At 31.8% G+C, this 16554-nt stretch overlaps 2 protein-coding genes across 2 annotated transcripts; both read right to left on the bottom strand.

Annotated features, from left to right (window-relative positions):
- Positions 1-1384: 1384 nt before the first annotated feature.
- LOC117328428 lies at positions 1385-7093 on the bottom strand. The gene is made up of 7 exons (XM_033885956.1): positions 6996-7093; positions 6513-6588; positions 6229-6294; positions 5686-5781; positions 5227-5385; positions 4540-4635; positions 1385-3581 (listed from the first exon to the last, which is right to left on the bottom strand). Exons 1-7 carry the CDS (start codon positions 7091-7093, stop codon positions 3519-3521), a joined length of 654 nt encoding a protein of 217 aa, XP_033741847.1. The 3' UTR covers positions 1385-3518.
- Positions 7094-7220: 127 nt separating this feature from the next.
- On the bottom strand, positions 7221-15727 carry LOC117328426 (uncharacterized protein YqhO-like). Its single transcript, XM_033885955.1, has 7 exons — positions 15673-15727; positions 14326-14468; positions 13712-13862; positions 9370-9512; positions 8388-8523; positions 8108-8209; positions 7221-7414 (listed from the first exon to the last, which is right to left on the bottom strand). The coding sequence occupies exons 1-7, from the start codon at positions 15725-15727 to the stop codon at positions 7221-7223; spliced, it is 924 nt and encodes a 307-aa protein (XP_033741846.1).
- Positions 15728-16554: the final 827 nt, after the last annotated feature.

Below are 16554 nucleotides of genomic sequence, written 5' to 3'. Positions count from 1 at the left end.
TCCTGTGTGTTGTTTTTACACCACCGATGAGAATGGGTACACTAAGGCATATGAACAGTCTAATATTTTTTGTTCTTTTTTTTTTCAAAAATTCATTTTTCGTTTCGTTTGATTTCGTTTCATTGCGTTTGATTTCGTTTCGGTTCGTTTGATTTCGTTTCGTTTCGTTTCGCTTTCGTTTCGCACTTGACAAGTACCCTAAATCTATTAGCATTGAATTGAAACTGTTTTTGCCTACATGTATCAACATAAAATTGTATCTAGTTAAACTTCATAATTCCCTTCGAGTTCATCTTCATTTAATTTGTCAATTCTGCTAAATTACGTCAATAATTCATAAGTAAAGTATGTAGTAAACATCTGAAAAATAAAACGTGAAACAACCCTGCGCGCAAAGAGTAACATTTTCGGATGATAAACAGAAAGGCATAAGTTCGCTTCTGATGCGTTGATCGATAGTCCGCCATTCATTTAAACAAATCAGTTTACCCATACGTGGATGGCATGTTTTCCGTGTTTTACTTACATATTCCAAGTGTTCAGTGGGTGATTTTCCGATTTTTAATGGAATTATGAAGAACTATGGTATATATTCTCACAATATATCATTGATATTATTAGAGTAAACATTCCATCTTTCAACATATTTTTGTAATTTTGTCATACTTTACGAAAACATAGAGAGGATTAAACAAATAATTTCATCCCAGATGATTGTAAAAGTGACAATTTTAGTGCATTGTTGTTATTCTTTACATTTTCAGGTTTTATTTTACTTTATTTTGTGAGCATTACTTAATTCGCTGTCGACGTTGAAGCATCCACACGGACTTAAAGTGAAAACCCACACATAAAAGATGCCACTCACCAAGGAAACTGACGAAGCACATGAACTATAGCCTGACTTACCTTCGGATATGTGTAACCTGACGATTCGTTGAAAGAAATATGGCGTGTTATTCAGATGTGAATATTTCATTTAACTAACTTGATTAAGATAGATATGAACTATTTTTATCATAAAGCCGTTTTATTGAATATAAGCGAAAATACAATTTCAAAAATTAACTATCATCATAATTATATTAAACAAGTATTAAAACAATTTCAGTCTTTAACTGAAAATCCTAGACATGAAATGACAAATATGTAAGCTGAATTCAATTTTCAAAAAAGAATATAGAGCAAAATATAACAAATGTTGTTTCATGAAATTATACAATGTATGAACATAACATTATATTCTTTTATCAAAATGAAAACATAAGTAATCAAGTACTTAAAAGGTACATGTACTACCAGAAAAGACTGACATACATTGTAACTTGAAGTTAATTAAATTCATTTAACTACATTGTATATATTTATTCAATGGAAGTTTACATATTGAAATATTTATGCTTATTGAAAGATAAAACTGAATAAAAACAAACATAGTCACGACTCCTCCAAACACATACAAGTTAATATTTCAAATTTCATTTTCTTGCATGAAAAATATTAACAATTACCACCAGTATTTCATACGTACGTTTCAATGGGGATCAAAAACTTCTTTTTTTCAAATAACATTTATTAAATGCGAGTTAGAAAAAAAACACGTCATTTTTTTCAAAATTAGAGATTAAATTGTTCATTTTCTAATTTGAATTTAACACACTTTAACATCTTACATTTCACAACGAGATGTACAAAATTAGTATCGATTCTAGTTCAAATAATTATGTAGCAAAAAAGATTAACAATCGAATGTACAAAATGACGGCATTCAATCGATTGTAGTTCAAAATGATTATGTAACAAACATAATTAACAATCGAATTCATCACACAAATTTTACGTGTTTGTAATACAGCTGCTAGATAAAATCTACAAACCTAACTATAATGATTCAGTCACAACAAAAATATTAAATGAAGTGGAGGGTTTTTCTAACACCACATTTCTGTTTGTATTATCGGCGATCAAAACTGTCTGACAAATCTCCCTTTTTTTCTTTCTTTTTTTAACGCTCTCGATCGTCTCTTCTGTCAGCCTTCACCTTACCATAATATTCTACAAAATCTTCATATGAGATACATACAACCCATGCCCAATATGAGAATGATGACATGTCATTACAGGGAGAAATATACCAGCCAGGAATATACTTTCTGTAGTTTCTATAAGGATAATAATAGAGAGTCTTATGTTGATCACATTTATATTGGTCACTATCAGTACATACAAATGTAGCTGGTAGTTGACGTGAAATCTACAACTCCCCAAATGAAATTTTGTTTATCTTTTCACCAGTGTTCTGCAACACCATCTGTTCTATGCTGGAAACACATAAGATCGGTGGTATGGCCAGTACACCATTTGCAGTGTTTCTTTACAAAATGGATTCGTAGTTTGACAGCCCCTAGCCAGTCCATACATATTTGAAATGGTGATTTATCTCCAATCCATTGGATTTTCGTGTTTTATTCAGCTTGGAATTTGCTTTTTATTTCGTTACGTTAATAAAACTTTCATGACTTTAATTGTGTACAGGTTAGTTTTTCTATGTTAAAAACTCTGTCTCTTTCGAATCTGTATATGATCATTTAGCTGAATTCAAATAAGAGTTTCGAGAGTTGATATGATTATATTGAGTAGCTTGTTATTTTCCAAAAGCAATACGTAAATATACATCAGATGCAAACACAAACCATTATATTATAAAAAAATATTTTCAAATGAAATATGTTAAAGTTGCAACATGAAAGAAGAAAAATTCCCAATCCGGAAAAACTAATTACTTAGTTCAGTACGGATTTAGGGCAAGTAAGCACTTATAACCATGGCCAATTTCAAAACTGATGTAGGGGATATAATTCATGAATACGTATTCAATAGTTATGTAGGGAAATGAATACCTAATTATCTAGTTCAAATACTGGTGCAGATGAATTAATCCCTAATTATCTAGTTCAATACTGATGTAGGGGAAGTAATTTGAATTAATGCCTTATTATCTATTCAATACTGATGTCGGGGAAGTAGTTCCTAATTACCTTATTCAATACTGATATAAGGGAATTAATTCCTAATTACCTAATTCAATACTGATATAAGGGAAGTAATTCCTTATTACCTAATTCAATACTGATATAAGGGAAGTAATTCCTAATTACCTAGATCAATACTGATGTAATGAAACTAAGAAATAACGTTATTGTTCCTGTAGGGCGTTAGCAAACAAAAAACAAACAAAATATCAGAGCACTGTACTTTAGCATTCCTGGTGACTGTAAAAGGTTACTGGTCCGTTGTCAGACTACCTATTTATCCTACAATAATACAGTTATAACTATCTTAAGTATCTCTATCTTGTTTTAAAAGATTTCCAAACATCGATCAACATCGCCTAGAAAGGTCTTTACAGCTAAAAATCATGAATGTCTTATTTGTCTTGTATTCAAACAACATGTCATTAGTATTAACTATATGTATTTCATTTATACATGGTTTTTTTCAGAAAGGAACCTTTTTGCTTATTTCTCGTTTTCCTTCGCAGCATACATTTTCAGAAAATCGATGGTTGTGTTTCTTCCTTGCTAAAAAGAGAAAAAATATAAATACTGTATTTTCATTTTGCAAGTATTGTACTGTACTTTGGATATTTTGGATGTGGTTATATTTTGGTTTATTTGGCGCCTGGTGTGAATGAGCCGAAATTAAACACACCAAATTTTCACACACAAAAATCGTCGGAACAATATCCGGATTATAGCAACCGTCGTTCCATTTATACTGTGTACTTCATTATCTCATGGACTTACTTATGAACTTTACTTTCGTAAAGATCTCGAATCAGAAATTAATATGTAGACTTCTATAGCGTAATGTACAAACATATCAATTACATTACTACAGGTAAGTGCCAAAATTTAACACACATGATGGTAAACGCCAAAATTTGACGCACCAACATTTAACCACCCTATTTTGAGCAAAAAAAAAACGCCAAACTATCCCGAAGTACGGTATGGTTAACAAAAAATATATATTATACTGTATTTTGTATTTTATTGCTGTTCTGCCTGCTGAGTTACCATTGGTTATCTGCCTTTTCAACTTATATGTTAACACATGGAATTACAATTATGCTTATAGAACAACACAGAACTTGTGTCTACTTAAATTTCAAGCAGTTAAACATATTCTGCATCAAAGAAGTTTTTACATATTGTTTTTATATAATGGCATGTATTTGTTGTACTTTCGAAATAGTATTAGCTAAATGTATTAGTATTTAAATAAACCACTTCAAACGGCTTCATATTTAGTAGATACATGTTAATATTGTCATAGGTTAATTGTAAATGTCAAAACAGACCAGAGATAGAACGGGGTACAGCTATCTGAACAATATACAACGTTAATATGTTAAACATATACATGTATGTTTTTCAATGTAAACTAGCATATAAACATATTGAAATGATCATATGATCCTTATAAACTGCTTCCTTACTATAGTTTATACACAATATCGTTATCGAAGTAACTTACATCCAACAAAAAGATGATGTCTTCTTCTTCAAGGTCAAAGTCCGCAGTTTCAATGTGTCCCGTATTGATGCCAATAGTACGACCAAGGTCATCATACTGTAATATAATATCATCATACTTTAAAGAATGTCATTATACTGTAATACAAGTTCATTATACTGTTATATGAATCATCATACTTTAATGCAACGTCATCATTCTGTAATACACGGTCACCATCAAACTAATACAAGGTCATAATACTGAATGAAAAATATGATAAAATTGAAATTTACTGGAATAATGTCATCATATTGTAATACAATATACACAATTTCGTTATATATATATCAATGATCCAATGGATGGATCTTGACCATTTTTTTCGAAAAGACGAAAAAAAATTTTTTTTTTTTTTTTTAAAAAAAAAAAAAAAAATTAATCTTAATAGCTTTTATAAGCTGGTAATAATATATATTCATTACACACGTTATTTCTGATCATTGTTTCCGGTGGGCTGCATTCATCACTCTCACGAATACATCAGTATTACTAGAAATAGTTCATACGATGACCTTTTTAAGCTTTTTTATACAATTGTGATGACTTACAAAACTTCGTGTATAATTCAATTTAAAATTAAAAATGACATCTTGATATATAAGCCAAATGTTAACCTAGAAATTATTCTAATAAGAAACAATTTACCTCCATGTGTAGTCGCTTGAGGTTTAGGAGCATAGTGTCAAATATTGAGGAAGCGTAGGACACGATGCTCGTTACGTCCTGCCGTTTGTATCCCAGGTATCTCTGATTGACAGCCAGACCTCTCCCTTCTATATATCGTATTATTTCCTGGAACGTCACCTGGTTAGGAGTTTATGTATGTAATAAAATTAAAAAATATCGATATGTTAACATTCTTTCTCTCAAAATCAGTAAAATTCAGTAAATTCCTTAACTTGTAATTTCCAACAAGAGAATCATTAAAGAAAAATTCTGAAGTGGCTTCAAGAAAACTGATAATATCAGTATACTTAATAATATATATTTATCCTTCATAAAGTAGGAGAACATTAACTAGAATTCTTCTATACCATCGGCTCGATGGGATCATAAGCTTATAAACGGATTATTTGGCTGAAATAACACTAATGTAAAACCTACTTGTCCATTTCCGTTTTTGTCGAGTCGTTTGAATACAACATTTGATCCATCAAGATCACCAAACAGTGCCTGTCTGTCTTCTTCAGAAAAGTGATCCTGTTCATAATGTATTAACCACAATAAGTGTATAAAAGATGGGTAGACATGTTCCACTGTTCTGAACTTAATTCCAGCTATTCCTATTATAGTTATTTTAACAGTATTGTGACGACATCAATATATTAAGCTACACTATAATGGCTCAGCATTTTGTGAAGAGAATTAGAATTGTTTGTTTACAAGCATCTCGAGTTTTATGATAGACATATTCTTAAACTCATGTTCCTGAAATGTTAAAATAAAGATCCATAAAAAACGAACATTCATGTTATTCACTGGTTCACCAACAATGTACAACTATATAATTAACACAAACAAATGACACTCACAATTTAGAAATATGTATGATTAACACCAACAAATGAAAATAAAATAAAATGTTAACGACTAGCATGGCGTTCACATCAATGTCTGGTTGAGGAAATCATGAGTAGATATACTTACGTATATATTTTGAAATTCCTGGTTGTTAATCTTTCCATCAAGGTTTGTGTCGTATTTCTCCAAAAGCTTGAATGGAAAAAATAGCTTGCCGAGTCCACATCTGAACATGCATCAAGTAACAATAAATGCTATGAAGATTGTAAATTGAGGTTTGAAGTGTGACCATTTTTAAGAAATTACGATTAACATCACTGAGTATGCTGATTAGTTGTTGTTTGGCAATGTTTCGTGTCAAAGCAAAAGTGTTGTTGTCTCAAAGATTTGTAATTCGTTTCAAACCTTACAGGGAAAAAGTGTCTGACAGCAGTAGAAATCCGTTTTCGTTCTCTGGCCTTCGCAATCAGTTCTGCTCTTCGCTTCCTATCACAAAGAAGCATTCGGTTTTAAGTTTGCAACCATTATTTAAAAACTATCACATTAATAATGTATCATATTAAGATTTATTTTCATTACATAAAATACTGTATGAAGTAATTATGAGTTTACGTTTCAACTACTTATTTATAATATATACTCAGCCACCATAATAATGCCAATAGACATCATCATAATATTTATATTTCTTTTGTTCTTCGTTTAATAATAGTTTTTATCAACCCTGATTATCATATCTTTCAGAAAAGAATGATAAAATTATCCTTAGAATGTAAACAATCTTTATATGACCTTGAAAACATTCACTTTGAATGATGCTTTTGTAATATGAATAAAAACAAATAATAAAAAGGTAAGGTTTAACATAACGATTTAAGATGAATTATAAGTACCTGTTGAGTGTAGAGTTCGATCGTGAATGTACAGGTGTTCGTTTCTCAAGGTAAAACCTAAAGTTGTCGGCTTCACCCTCGGAGAACTGAAAAGTCATTTTACAACATTAAATGTTAGTTGCTGAAAGGCGAGCGTACGGGTGTGCGATGATCTGTTTGTGTGGTTTGATTTTCCCATAGTTAGCTGATGGTCTTTATTAACACATAATTGAAAAAACTCGTGTATTATAATTCAAACACATAAGTGTAATACGAAAAATCTTTTCTAGACTTCAACTCCATACTAACCACCAAAAAGCCCAAGGTTTTGTCGGACCGCTCTCCAAACCTGCATGCTTTACTAAGCATAGCAGGAAGTTGGTCCAGGTCATGCATCCTCCGGATAAAAGCATCTTTTGACTTCATAGACAGCCACCAGCCTGTGGAAGAGATATACGTTAATGGCTGATTGTAAAACCATTAATCTACTTGTCTGAATGTTCAGACGCTTCTGAATTTATTGTTTCCCATGCAAGAGGTCTGTTGTAAGTATTCTTAAATAAATTTGTGATATCATTTTTAGCATACCATATAAATATATCCTCATATATACATGTGAAGTATTCTGATAAACTGCTGGAGATCGCATTTACCTTAATGTATCCTCAAACATATATACAGATTGTCATATGATGCTGGAGATCTCATTTATATTCGAACGTTCAGTTTATATTATTGATATCTAGTAAACGGACATTAACATGCATTGATCAGCGTACTTGGATAGGGGCTAAATTCAAGTTTGTATATTTTTCTGGTTCAATGAAAACATTGTGATTTCAATATATTTTTTTCAGTTTAAAACATATAATTGAAAATATTTGGTTCGCTGCTTCACCAGAAAGCAGCAGAAGGAGATATAAAGGAAGTTAACTTACACTACTGTTAGAAATAGGACATATGTAAGTATGTGTAGTGAAATTTAATATTGAATTCCTACATAATAAGGAGGGAGTTGTTAAGGCGCCGGATATTTATCAAATATTGTTTACTAGCATCTCTGAAAACTGATATGTGCTATGAGAGCTTTGTTTTCTATCACACGATAAATAAAGATTGGTATCATTACCTACCATCGAAACAATGTATTGGGTAGTTACACAGAACTCCTCCGTCAATGTACATGTTATTTGGAGACTGTGTATTAGGGTTATACTTCACCACTTGGAACATGCCTGTAACATATTATAACATAATTCATATATATAAGGATTAATCTTAAATGTTTACAAGTCGTGGTTAAGAGGAGTGTAATACCCACAAACTAGGTCCGACTACGAAATATATTAAGCAGGTCGAAAAAAAGGCAATCCTGGCATACAACCTCAAAGTATTTATAAGATACATCCGTACCTGGAATCGACATGGACATGCGCACTGCGAGCCTAACAGGCATATCCGGTGTTGTTTTTGGGTGACAGTACTCTTCGGCCATGTTGTTGATATTTGTAACAACAATGCAGAGTTCTTTTCCACCGAAGTCGTAAAGCTGTAGTGGAAACAGTATTTGTTCGATCATCATGCTCATTAACATATATGCAGAATATCCCTCAAGGGTGAATATTAGCCTGTATCTTAGCATTTATTTATGTAATGGTTGAATTCAAAGCTATAAGGTAAAATGGAGAAAATTAAATCATGTTTCAAAAGTAATTGTTAAAAACTGAAAGCACAAATTAACATTCACATCCATATGTGTTCTTGCTTGTAGTCTGTATACCTGGACGTCTGGACAAACTATTGCTTGTAAAAATTGCGACAAAACTAAAGTATAATCTGATACTCAGGACCATTAATATATATTACTCAATAACCTTAATCAAATGGAAATAAATATGTTAATATTCACAGTTTATTATGTCTTAAACTACCTGAATTATAAAAGTGATAGGTAGTGGTCATTAAACAAAAATACATTGATATATCTGGATACTAAGTGTAAGGGAACTATCGTAGGAGCTCAGGAACTAGGTGGACAGACAAGGAATAATTGTTCAGCAGATATCTCCATCTTATATAACATCGAGACAGACGTAAAATACACACATATTCACACATTGCCTTTCTGTTGATAAGTATGTACGCGATGTTTTGGTGACTACGATCTGTCACCTTCATCACACTAATGACCAGTAAAGCAGATGCACTCTTAGATAAAATATAACAATGTCTTTACTGTGATGGTCAATAGTTTACAAATCCGCTTAAGTACAGATCTATTATATCGTCATAATTAATAAACTGTCGAATTAACTTTTTACCAAGCCATAGGTTATAAGTTGTTTCTATCTAAATAGGTAAATTGTATTGTGTCACGATCCTGTAAGACACATACTTGCTCAAACGTGATATCAGCATTCCCTGTTTTTTCCCTGAGCCTCTCACCAAGCCAATTGTTAAATTGTAACGCAGGGCTTAATCCGTAACCGAAGACGAACCTCGGTATGAATGTAAAGAACCTCCAGAGGAAAGAGCCATCTGAAAAAGTAACTCAACTACTTAAACTTGTTCAGTATGTGATCTGTATAGTGTAATAAGTACTAAAACGGGCAATTGACCTGTGTAGTCTGTAACAGGTATTACAACAGGAACTTAGTACATTGTATGTATACTTTAACAAGTATATCAACGGGGACATGGTCCGTATACTGTAATAAGCATTTACGAGCAAAGACTACATCATCAGTTTAACTTCAAAATTTAAAACTCAGACGCAAACCCAGACAGCTGAACTGAAAGGTCTTTTACATCCTATCAACAAGCACTTACAGTGACAGAACACATGACATGTAAAATATACTGATAAAGGGAACAATCGATATTTTACGGGGACTTAAGCGTTTTTATTCTTATGGAGCTGTGTATATTGATAACAATTGTGTCCACATTAATGTGTCAGCAGTAATACGGTTTATGTATGTAATAACTGGTTGGAGTTAATTCTTTTGTTGTATTTCTTTCCGACTAATGAATCCATATATGATCAGGAGATAGGCGTTACCCAGGAGTATTGACAGTTTTGCTGATGACAGAAGACTTCATGGACATGGAGCAAAGGTAAAATACCTCGACTAACTCATGTGGTTTGCAGGTCTCGTGTCATGGCCCAAACTCTTACTGTCCCATCATATCGCTTACATTTCGAAATACGTCAGATTGAAAACGAAGGCTTTTACTTTCAATCTTTCCGCCTTCTTCCATCAATCAAGATACAAACGCATTTCCGATAATCACATTGTTATTTCGCTGATGCTTTTATATCATATATCCAATTTTCAATCACTACTTATTTTAATAGTCAATACAGTGAATAGCGATATAGATGCATTGCACAGGTATATATTGGTTGCTGGTTCGAACCGTTATAAATTGGATACATGGTCCATACATTTAACCAGTATTAATAGGTTATATGGTAGAAACATAATATAGATCTAGTATGTAACTATTGGTTACATAGTCTACACATTATAATAGGTATTTATGGGTTACAAAGTCTACACATTATAACTAGTATTTATAGGTTATATAGTCTACACATTATAACTAGTATTTAAAGGTTATATAGTCTACACATTATAACTAGTATTTATAGGTTATATAGTCTACACATTATAACTAGTATTTATAGGTTATATAGTCTACACATTATAACTAGTATTTATAGGTTATATAGTCTACACATTATAACTAGTATTTATAGGTTATATAGTCTACACATTATAACTAGTATTTATAGGTTATATAGTCTACACATTATAACTATTATTTATAGGTTATATAGTCTACACATTATAACTAGTATGTATAGGTTATATAGTCTACACATTATAACTATTATTGCTGGGTTATATAGTCTACACATTATAACTAGTATTTATAGGTTACATAGTCTACACATTATAACTAGTATGTATAGGTTACATAGTCTACACATTATAACTATTATTGCTGGGTTATATAGTCTACACATTATAACTATTATTTATAGGTTACATAGTCTACACATTATAACTAGTATTTATAGGTTATATAGTCTACACATTATAACTATTATTGCTGGGTTACATAGTCTACACATTATAACTATTATTGCTGGGTTACATAGTCTACACATTATAACTAGTATTTATAGGTTACATAGTCTACACATTATAACTAGTATTTATGGGTTACATAGTCTACACATTATAACTATTATTTATAGGTTACATAGTCTACACATTATAACTAGTATTTATAGGTTACATAGTCTACACATTATAACTATTATTTATAGGTTACATAGTCTACACATTATAACTAGTATTTATAGGTTATATAGTCTACACATTATAACTATTATTGCTGGGTTATATAGTCTACACATTATAACTAGTATGTATAGGTTATATAGTCTACACATTATAACTAGTATGTATAGGTTACATAGTCTACACATTATAACTAGTATTTATAGGTTATATAGTCTACACATTATAACTAGTATTTATGGGTTACATAGTCTACACATTATAACTATTATTGCTGGGTTATATAGTCTATACATTATAACTAGTATTTATAGGTTATATAGTCTACACATTATAACTATTATTTATAGGTTATATAGTCTACACATTATAACTAGTATTTATAGGTTATATAGTCTACACATTATAACTAGTATTTATAGGTTATATAGTCTTTTTTCATTTCAGAAATATTTTATTAACAATACAAATATAAATAAATACAAAGTTTTGTCAAAAGAGTAAGACAACAGGCGCAATGCCTATATCAGTCTTCTTCTATTACTTCCGGTTAGGCTTGGTAGAAAGATGATATGTTTCACTTTATTATTTCTACAGAAATTATATGGCATTACATGTATAGTATCTAATTCAAAAGGGATTAATGTAAGGAATTATATGTTCATCATGAAATTAAATAGAATAGGTGTTATAATTATAGAGATAACTACTATTCAAAATTACGTATTTATAGGTTACATAGTCTACACATTATAACTAGTATTTATAGGTTATATAGTCTACACATTATAACTAGTATGTATAGGTTACATAGTCTACACATTATAACTAGTATGTATAGGTTACATAGTCTACACATTATAACTATTATTGCTGGGTTATATAGTCTACACATTATAACTAGTATTTATAGGTTACATTGTCTACAAATTATAACTGTTTTAAAAGCTTGATCACACAGAGTATTAATCTCTATCATGGTTTATACATTATTACTAGTATTAATAGGTTACAAAGTCTACACATTTTAACAGTATGAATGGGATATATAGTCAATATATTACTAGCATTAATGTAGTATATAATATGTTCACACGTTGTAAGTTGTATTTATAGGGTACGTGGTCCATACATTCTAGTCGGGGTTAAAACGGTACGTAGTCCTCGTTTAAAATCAACCATTTACGTGTCAGTCCTAAAACGTGTGACTACCACCACTTTACAATGTCTTTGATTTACCAGTATTCTCACCAAGAGTAGACAATAAATTTGAAATCGATTGTTATACATAGGCACGGTTAAACTCTTGTCAAGGTAACAGCATCATTATCTACTCTAAAGTCTTTTCCCCCGTTCTGATGTTAACTGATACTGTAAACGATCTGTTTTAAAATTACTCGTTAAATACACAATATTGTAGATAATGTCAATTTCCTTGGATGAGCATTGATCACACTCATATTAAACTATTAAAATGTTATGTCGTTATTACCGACAATTATGATCATGTGATCACTCATAAATGGTGTTATGTCGTTACTACCGACAGTTATGATGATGTAATCACTTATAATGGTGTTATATCGATGATAACGACAGTTACAACAATATGGTCATACCGACAGTTACAACAATGTCATCATACCGACAGTAACAACAATGTCATCATACCGACAGTTACAACAATGTGACCATACCGACAGTTACAGCAATGTGGTCAAACCGGCATCTACAACGTCATCATAACGATAGTTACAACAACGTGATAACTTATTGATTGTGTTTTTTCTTTACATTATTCTTCTTCGTCATTTGCTACAAAATGCATGATATCAATATTGTAAGAAGGTGTATTTCCTTTATTCATATTAACATTTATGATTACGTGATCATTTTCGATATCGTTCTTAAAGTCTTTTAAATTTTTTTTTTTTTTTTTTTTTTTTTAGAAATTTGAGTTAATCCATTTAATTATAAAATATCTAAACGCTGATTTGTTTTTGTTGTGGAAGCTTGAGTGAAAAGAGTTTTGGGGAAATTCTAATCTTCTCGGATTCAACAGTAATGCTAGATACTATACTTCGGCCTTCTCGGACTCATCAGTAATGCTCGAGACACTATACAGTTGTAACTGACAATGTCCATTTGAGATAGTGAAACAGATTCCATATGCTTTCATATTCTTATATTTGTCAACTTTTTTTACTTAAGGCCTTGGTATTAACTAGCTAATAGCTTACACCGATATATTGTTTAATTTCAAAGTGTAACAATAACATGGTCAGGAAAACCCACACTCTATTTCCCTTAATAGAAATGTTTGTCGTACTAGTTTAGGAGTTGAGTACACACAATAACTAGATTTCTTATGCTATCTTGATTTTAACAATATCGATGTATTTTTAAAATCATACTAATACAGACCTAGCATGAAATTCTTTGACATATCATTCCTCATAAATTTCTCCACGTCGTGTGAATTGTACCCAACCGACAGGAGCGCAGCTGTTATAGCCCCAGCACTTGTCCCGGCAAAGCGTTTGATTTGTGGAAACAAGCCAATGTCTTCTAGGGCCTGTAAGTGGAGTTCATTAGTGATTTATTACAGCAACTACCAAATAAAGACACGCTGCTGTGCCACTGTAAATAATAATCGTCTGATTTTTTTTTTGTTTTTTTTTGATTTTTTTTTGTGTTTTTTTCTCGCCAACTGTCAAGGACTTGCAGCCCTGGATACTTCACCTATAATAGATTTATATTGCAATCGCCTGACACAGACGAGTTTTTTTACATAATCCTAATTCAATGCTTGATACATTTGGCTATGTAGTTGGAGCTTATATAAATGTAACTAAATTAATGCAAAATGTAAAAGCTAGTTATATTGAGAAACTAAATCAGAGGTGAATTTCAAAAAGACCATCAAATTTTCCACAAATCATATCAGAACACCTATTCAATACATCTCACACTGATTAACAATTCCATTTCATTGTGACACCACATGTGTTATTCTCAATGCATTCATTAAAACTTACACGAACAGCTCCACAATAAGCCATTCCCTTGCTGCCGCCTCCTTCAAACACAATGTTTTCAAATGGATAGACATGCTCGGCGGGATTGATCTGTCTAGCACGAAGTTCTAACTCTGTAGGGGGCGCTGGTGGTGGAACATCAACTGAATACAAACAAAAGGTGAAATGATCTGCAACTTATATTAATAAAGTTAGGGGTCATTTTTGGTAAAGACTAATATACTCTTTCATTCCATGGGTGGGACAGTTTGAGCTCAACCTGTGAGGAAAGGTTATTAGGTTAAACACAAAAAAGAGGCTTGTCAAGTGTAAGGAAGCATGAAAACCTTAGTTCTCACACAACTTATTATTTCAATATATGTTATTGCCAAAGACTCCATCGCCTCAATCGCTCATTTGAAGATCAAATGTAGTAAAATTTATGTCAAATTAAAGTTGGAAGATTTCCCTACCAGAAAACGTTATTGGTTTGGTTTAATAGCATATAAGAACACGCCAGTACTTGGAAGACAGTAACCCTGATATTTCACAGTGGACTGGTGAACCTCAACCTGGGGTATTCTCGCCTTTTTAACACCTGGAATCCTACGTTTTTCTATTTACACCCGGAATGCATATTTTTGATTTTAAAAATCTCCATACCCTACTCTTTCTCGTATATAGAAAGTTCCCATTTCATGTATTTTTTAGTCAGGAAAAAGCTACAAACCTAAGAAACACATTTTCTAAATGGGCTTGGTTCAGGTGAAACACCCGCTGATTGGCTGAATCAGAGACCTCTAATGGAGATTAATAGCTATTCCCCTAGCTTAAGAAATCTCCAGTGATAGTCTTTTTTGTCTCTGTCACACAAACCCAAGGCTCTGGCGATTGTTATGATTAGTATCCTCTCATCAAACTGTTTTATTTAGACAGGGTCCAGTTATTCAAATACTGATCGTGTCAATGCCAGCAAGTCATTCAATGTTGTTGTTTTTAATCCTAATTTGATGCAATGTATGAAATTATTAATGTGCACGTGACCGCGTAATAACTCTAACCCGAAGTTTGAGATCCCCATGTCTCACTCCAAAAGGAGATGAACAATCTTTACCCCATGTCCTTTTTATGCATCTAACATTGAGATTACATCTAGGCAATACATGTTGACGCGACATGATTAAATTGTTCAACTGTTATTCAATTAGTAACAGAAATGTGTTATTGCTTGGAAAACATTTAAAGCTAATTACATTATTATTTTATCTTATATATGGAACATAATTGGAATTTACCATTTTTGACATTGTAAGTTACTAAGACATGTTAACTATATAAATTTGAATTATTTAAATAGAACCCTTTTACAATCATCGAAGTCTGCATCCGGCTCGAAGACTTGGTGGCTGACTTTGTTCCCCATTTTAGAAGTTCTACAACAAATAACAGTACTTTAAAATTTGTGTTAGTATACATATGTTTACAATGTTTACAATATCCTTCTACGTCAAATGACGTGCATATAATGGAAAATATCTCGCGCCCCATAATGACAAAATAATCTTGCACATGTTTTTGCATTAATTTGTGAGTCCTAAAAGCAATTTAGCCCTGAACACGAGCATACAAATGTATGTCCGGCTTAAAATTCTGCTTTGTAACATAGATTTATAGATAATTCAAGTTAGTATGAGTCATACTGAATCGATCCCCGATAAGAAGAAAAATGTTTATCATTGACGTGAAGTAAACGGTCACAACGATCTTCATTTACAGATAGAGACGAATTACCGTTTAAAACATCCTATAGTGAAAGGCTTGGTCTGAATATCATGATTTATTTAGATAATGAATTCTGAGAGAGGTAATCCGACTCGGACGAACAAAAATATAACACCACCGAAAGGTTATTAATTTGTTGAGCATTAAACGTAAATGTTGCCATCATATTCTCCATCAAAAGATTTTATTTCGCTGCACAGTATATAGCGAGGTGGTTGTATTACTAAAGCGACCATTGGTTATGTACAAAGACATAAGAGAAATATAACGTGACTGAAAAAAGTGTCCGTTACGGCGGGGTGATCGTAAGTATGAGGTTGATGTTATGTGAGATTTCACTGTAATTGATATTCATCTTCTTTCAGAATTCATGTAACCATACCTTGACCTCGTGTTGTAAATAAAAATCCTCTTATATGCTGATTAGGTGCATTTATTTTAAATCTATTGATATCTGTCCAAAACAGC

This window comes from Pecten maximus, chromosome 5, assembly GCF_902652985.1.
Source record: "Pecten maximus chromosome 5, xPecMax1.1, whole genome shotgun sequence".
Taxonomy (NCBI): domain Eukaryota; kingdom Metazoa; phylum Mollusca; class Bivalvia; order Pectinida; family Pectinidae; genus Pecten; species Pecten maximus.
Note: the sequence above shows the minus strand (reverse complement) of the source record. Positions and strands in the feature narration are given on the sequence as shown.

Coding starts and splice junctions, on each gene's coding strand:
- LOC117328428 (XM_033885956.1), bottom strand. CDS start 7,093: ATGACTTTTCAGTTCTCCGAGGGTGAAGCCGACAACTTTAGGTTTTAC. Junction 5,782..6,228: donor AGGAATTTCAAAATATATAC/GTAAGTATATCT, acceptor CATTATGAACAG/GATCACTTTTCTGAAGAAGA. Junction 4,636..5,226: donor TCAAGCGACTACACATGGAG/GTAAATTGTTTC, acceptor ATTATATTACAG/TATGATGACCTTGGTCGTAC.
- LOC117328426 (XM_033885955.1), bottom strand. CDS start 15,727: ATGGGGAACAAAGTCAGCCACCAAGTCTTCGAGCCGGATGCAGACTTC. Junction 14,469..15,672: donor GGATGCAGACTTCGATGATT/GTAAAAGGGTTC, acceptor GTTTGTATTCAG/TTGATGTTCCACCACCAGCG. Junction 8,210..8,387: donor CATGTCCATGTCGATTCCAG/GTACGGATGTAT, acceptor AATATGTTACAG/GCATGTTCCAAGTGGTGAAG.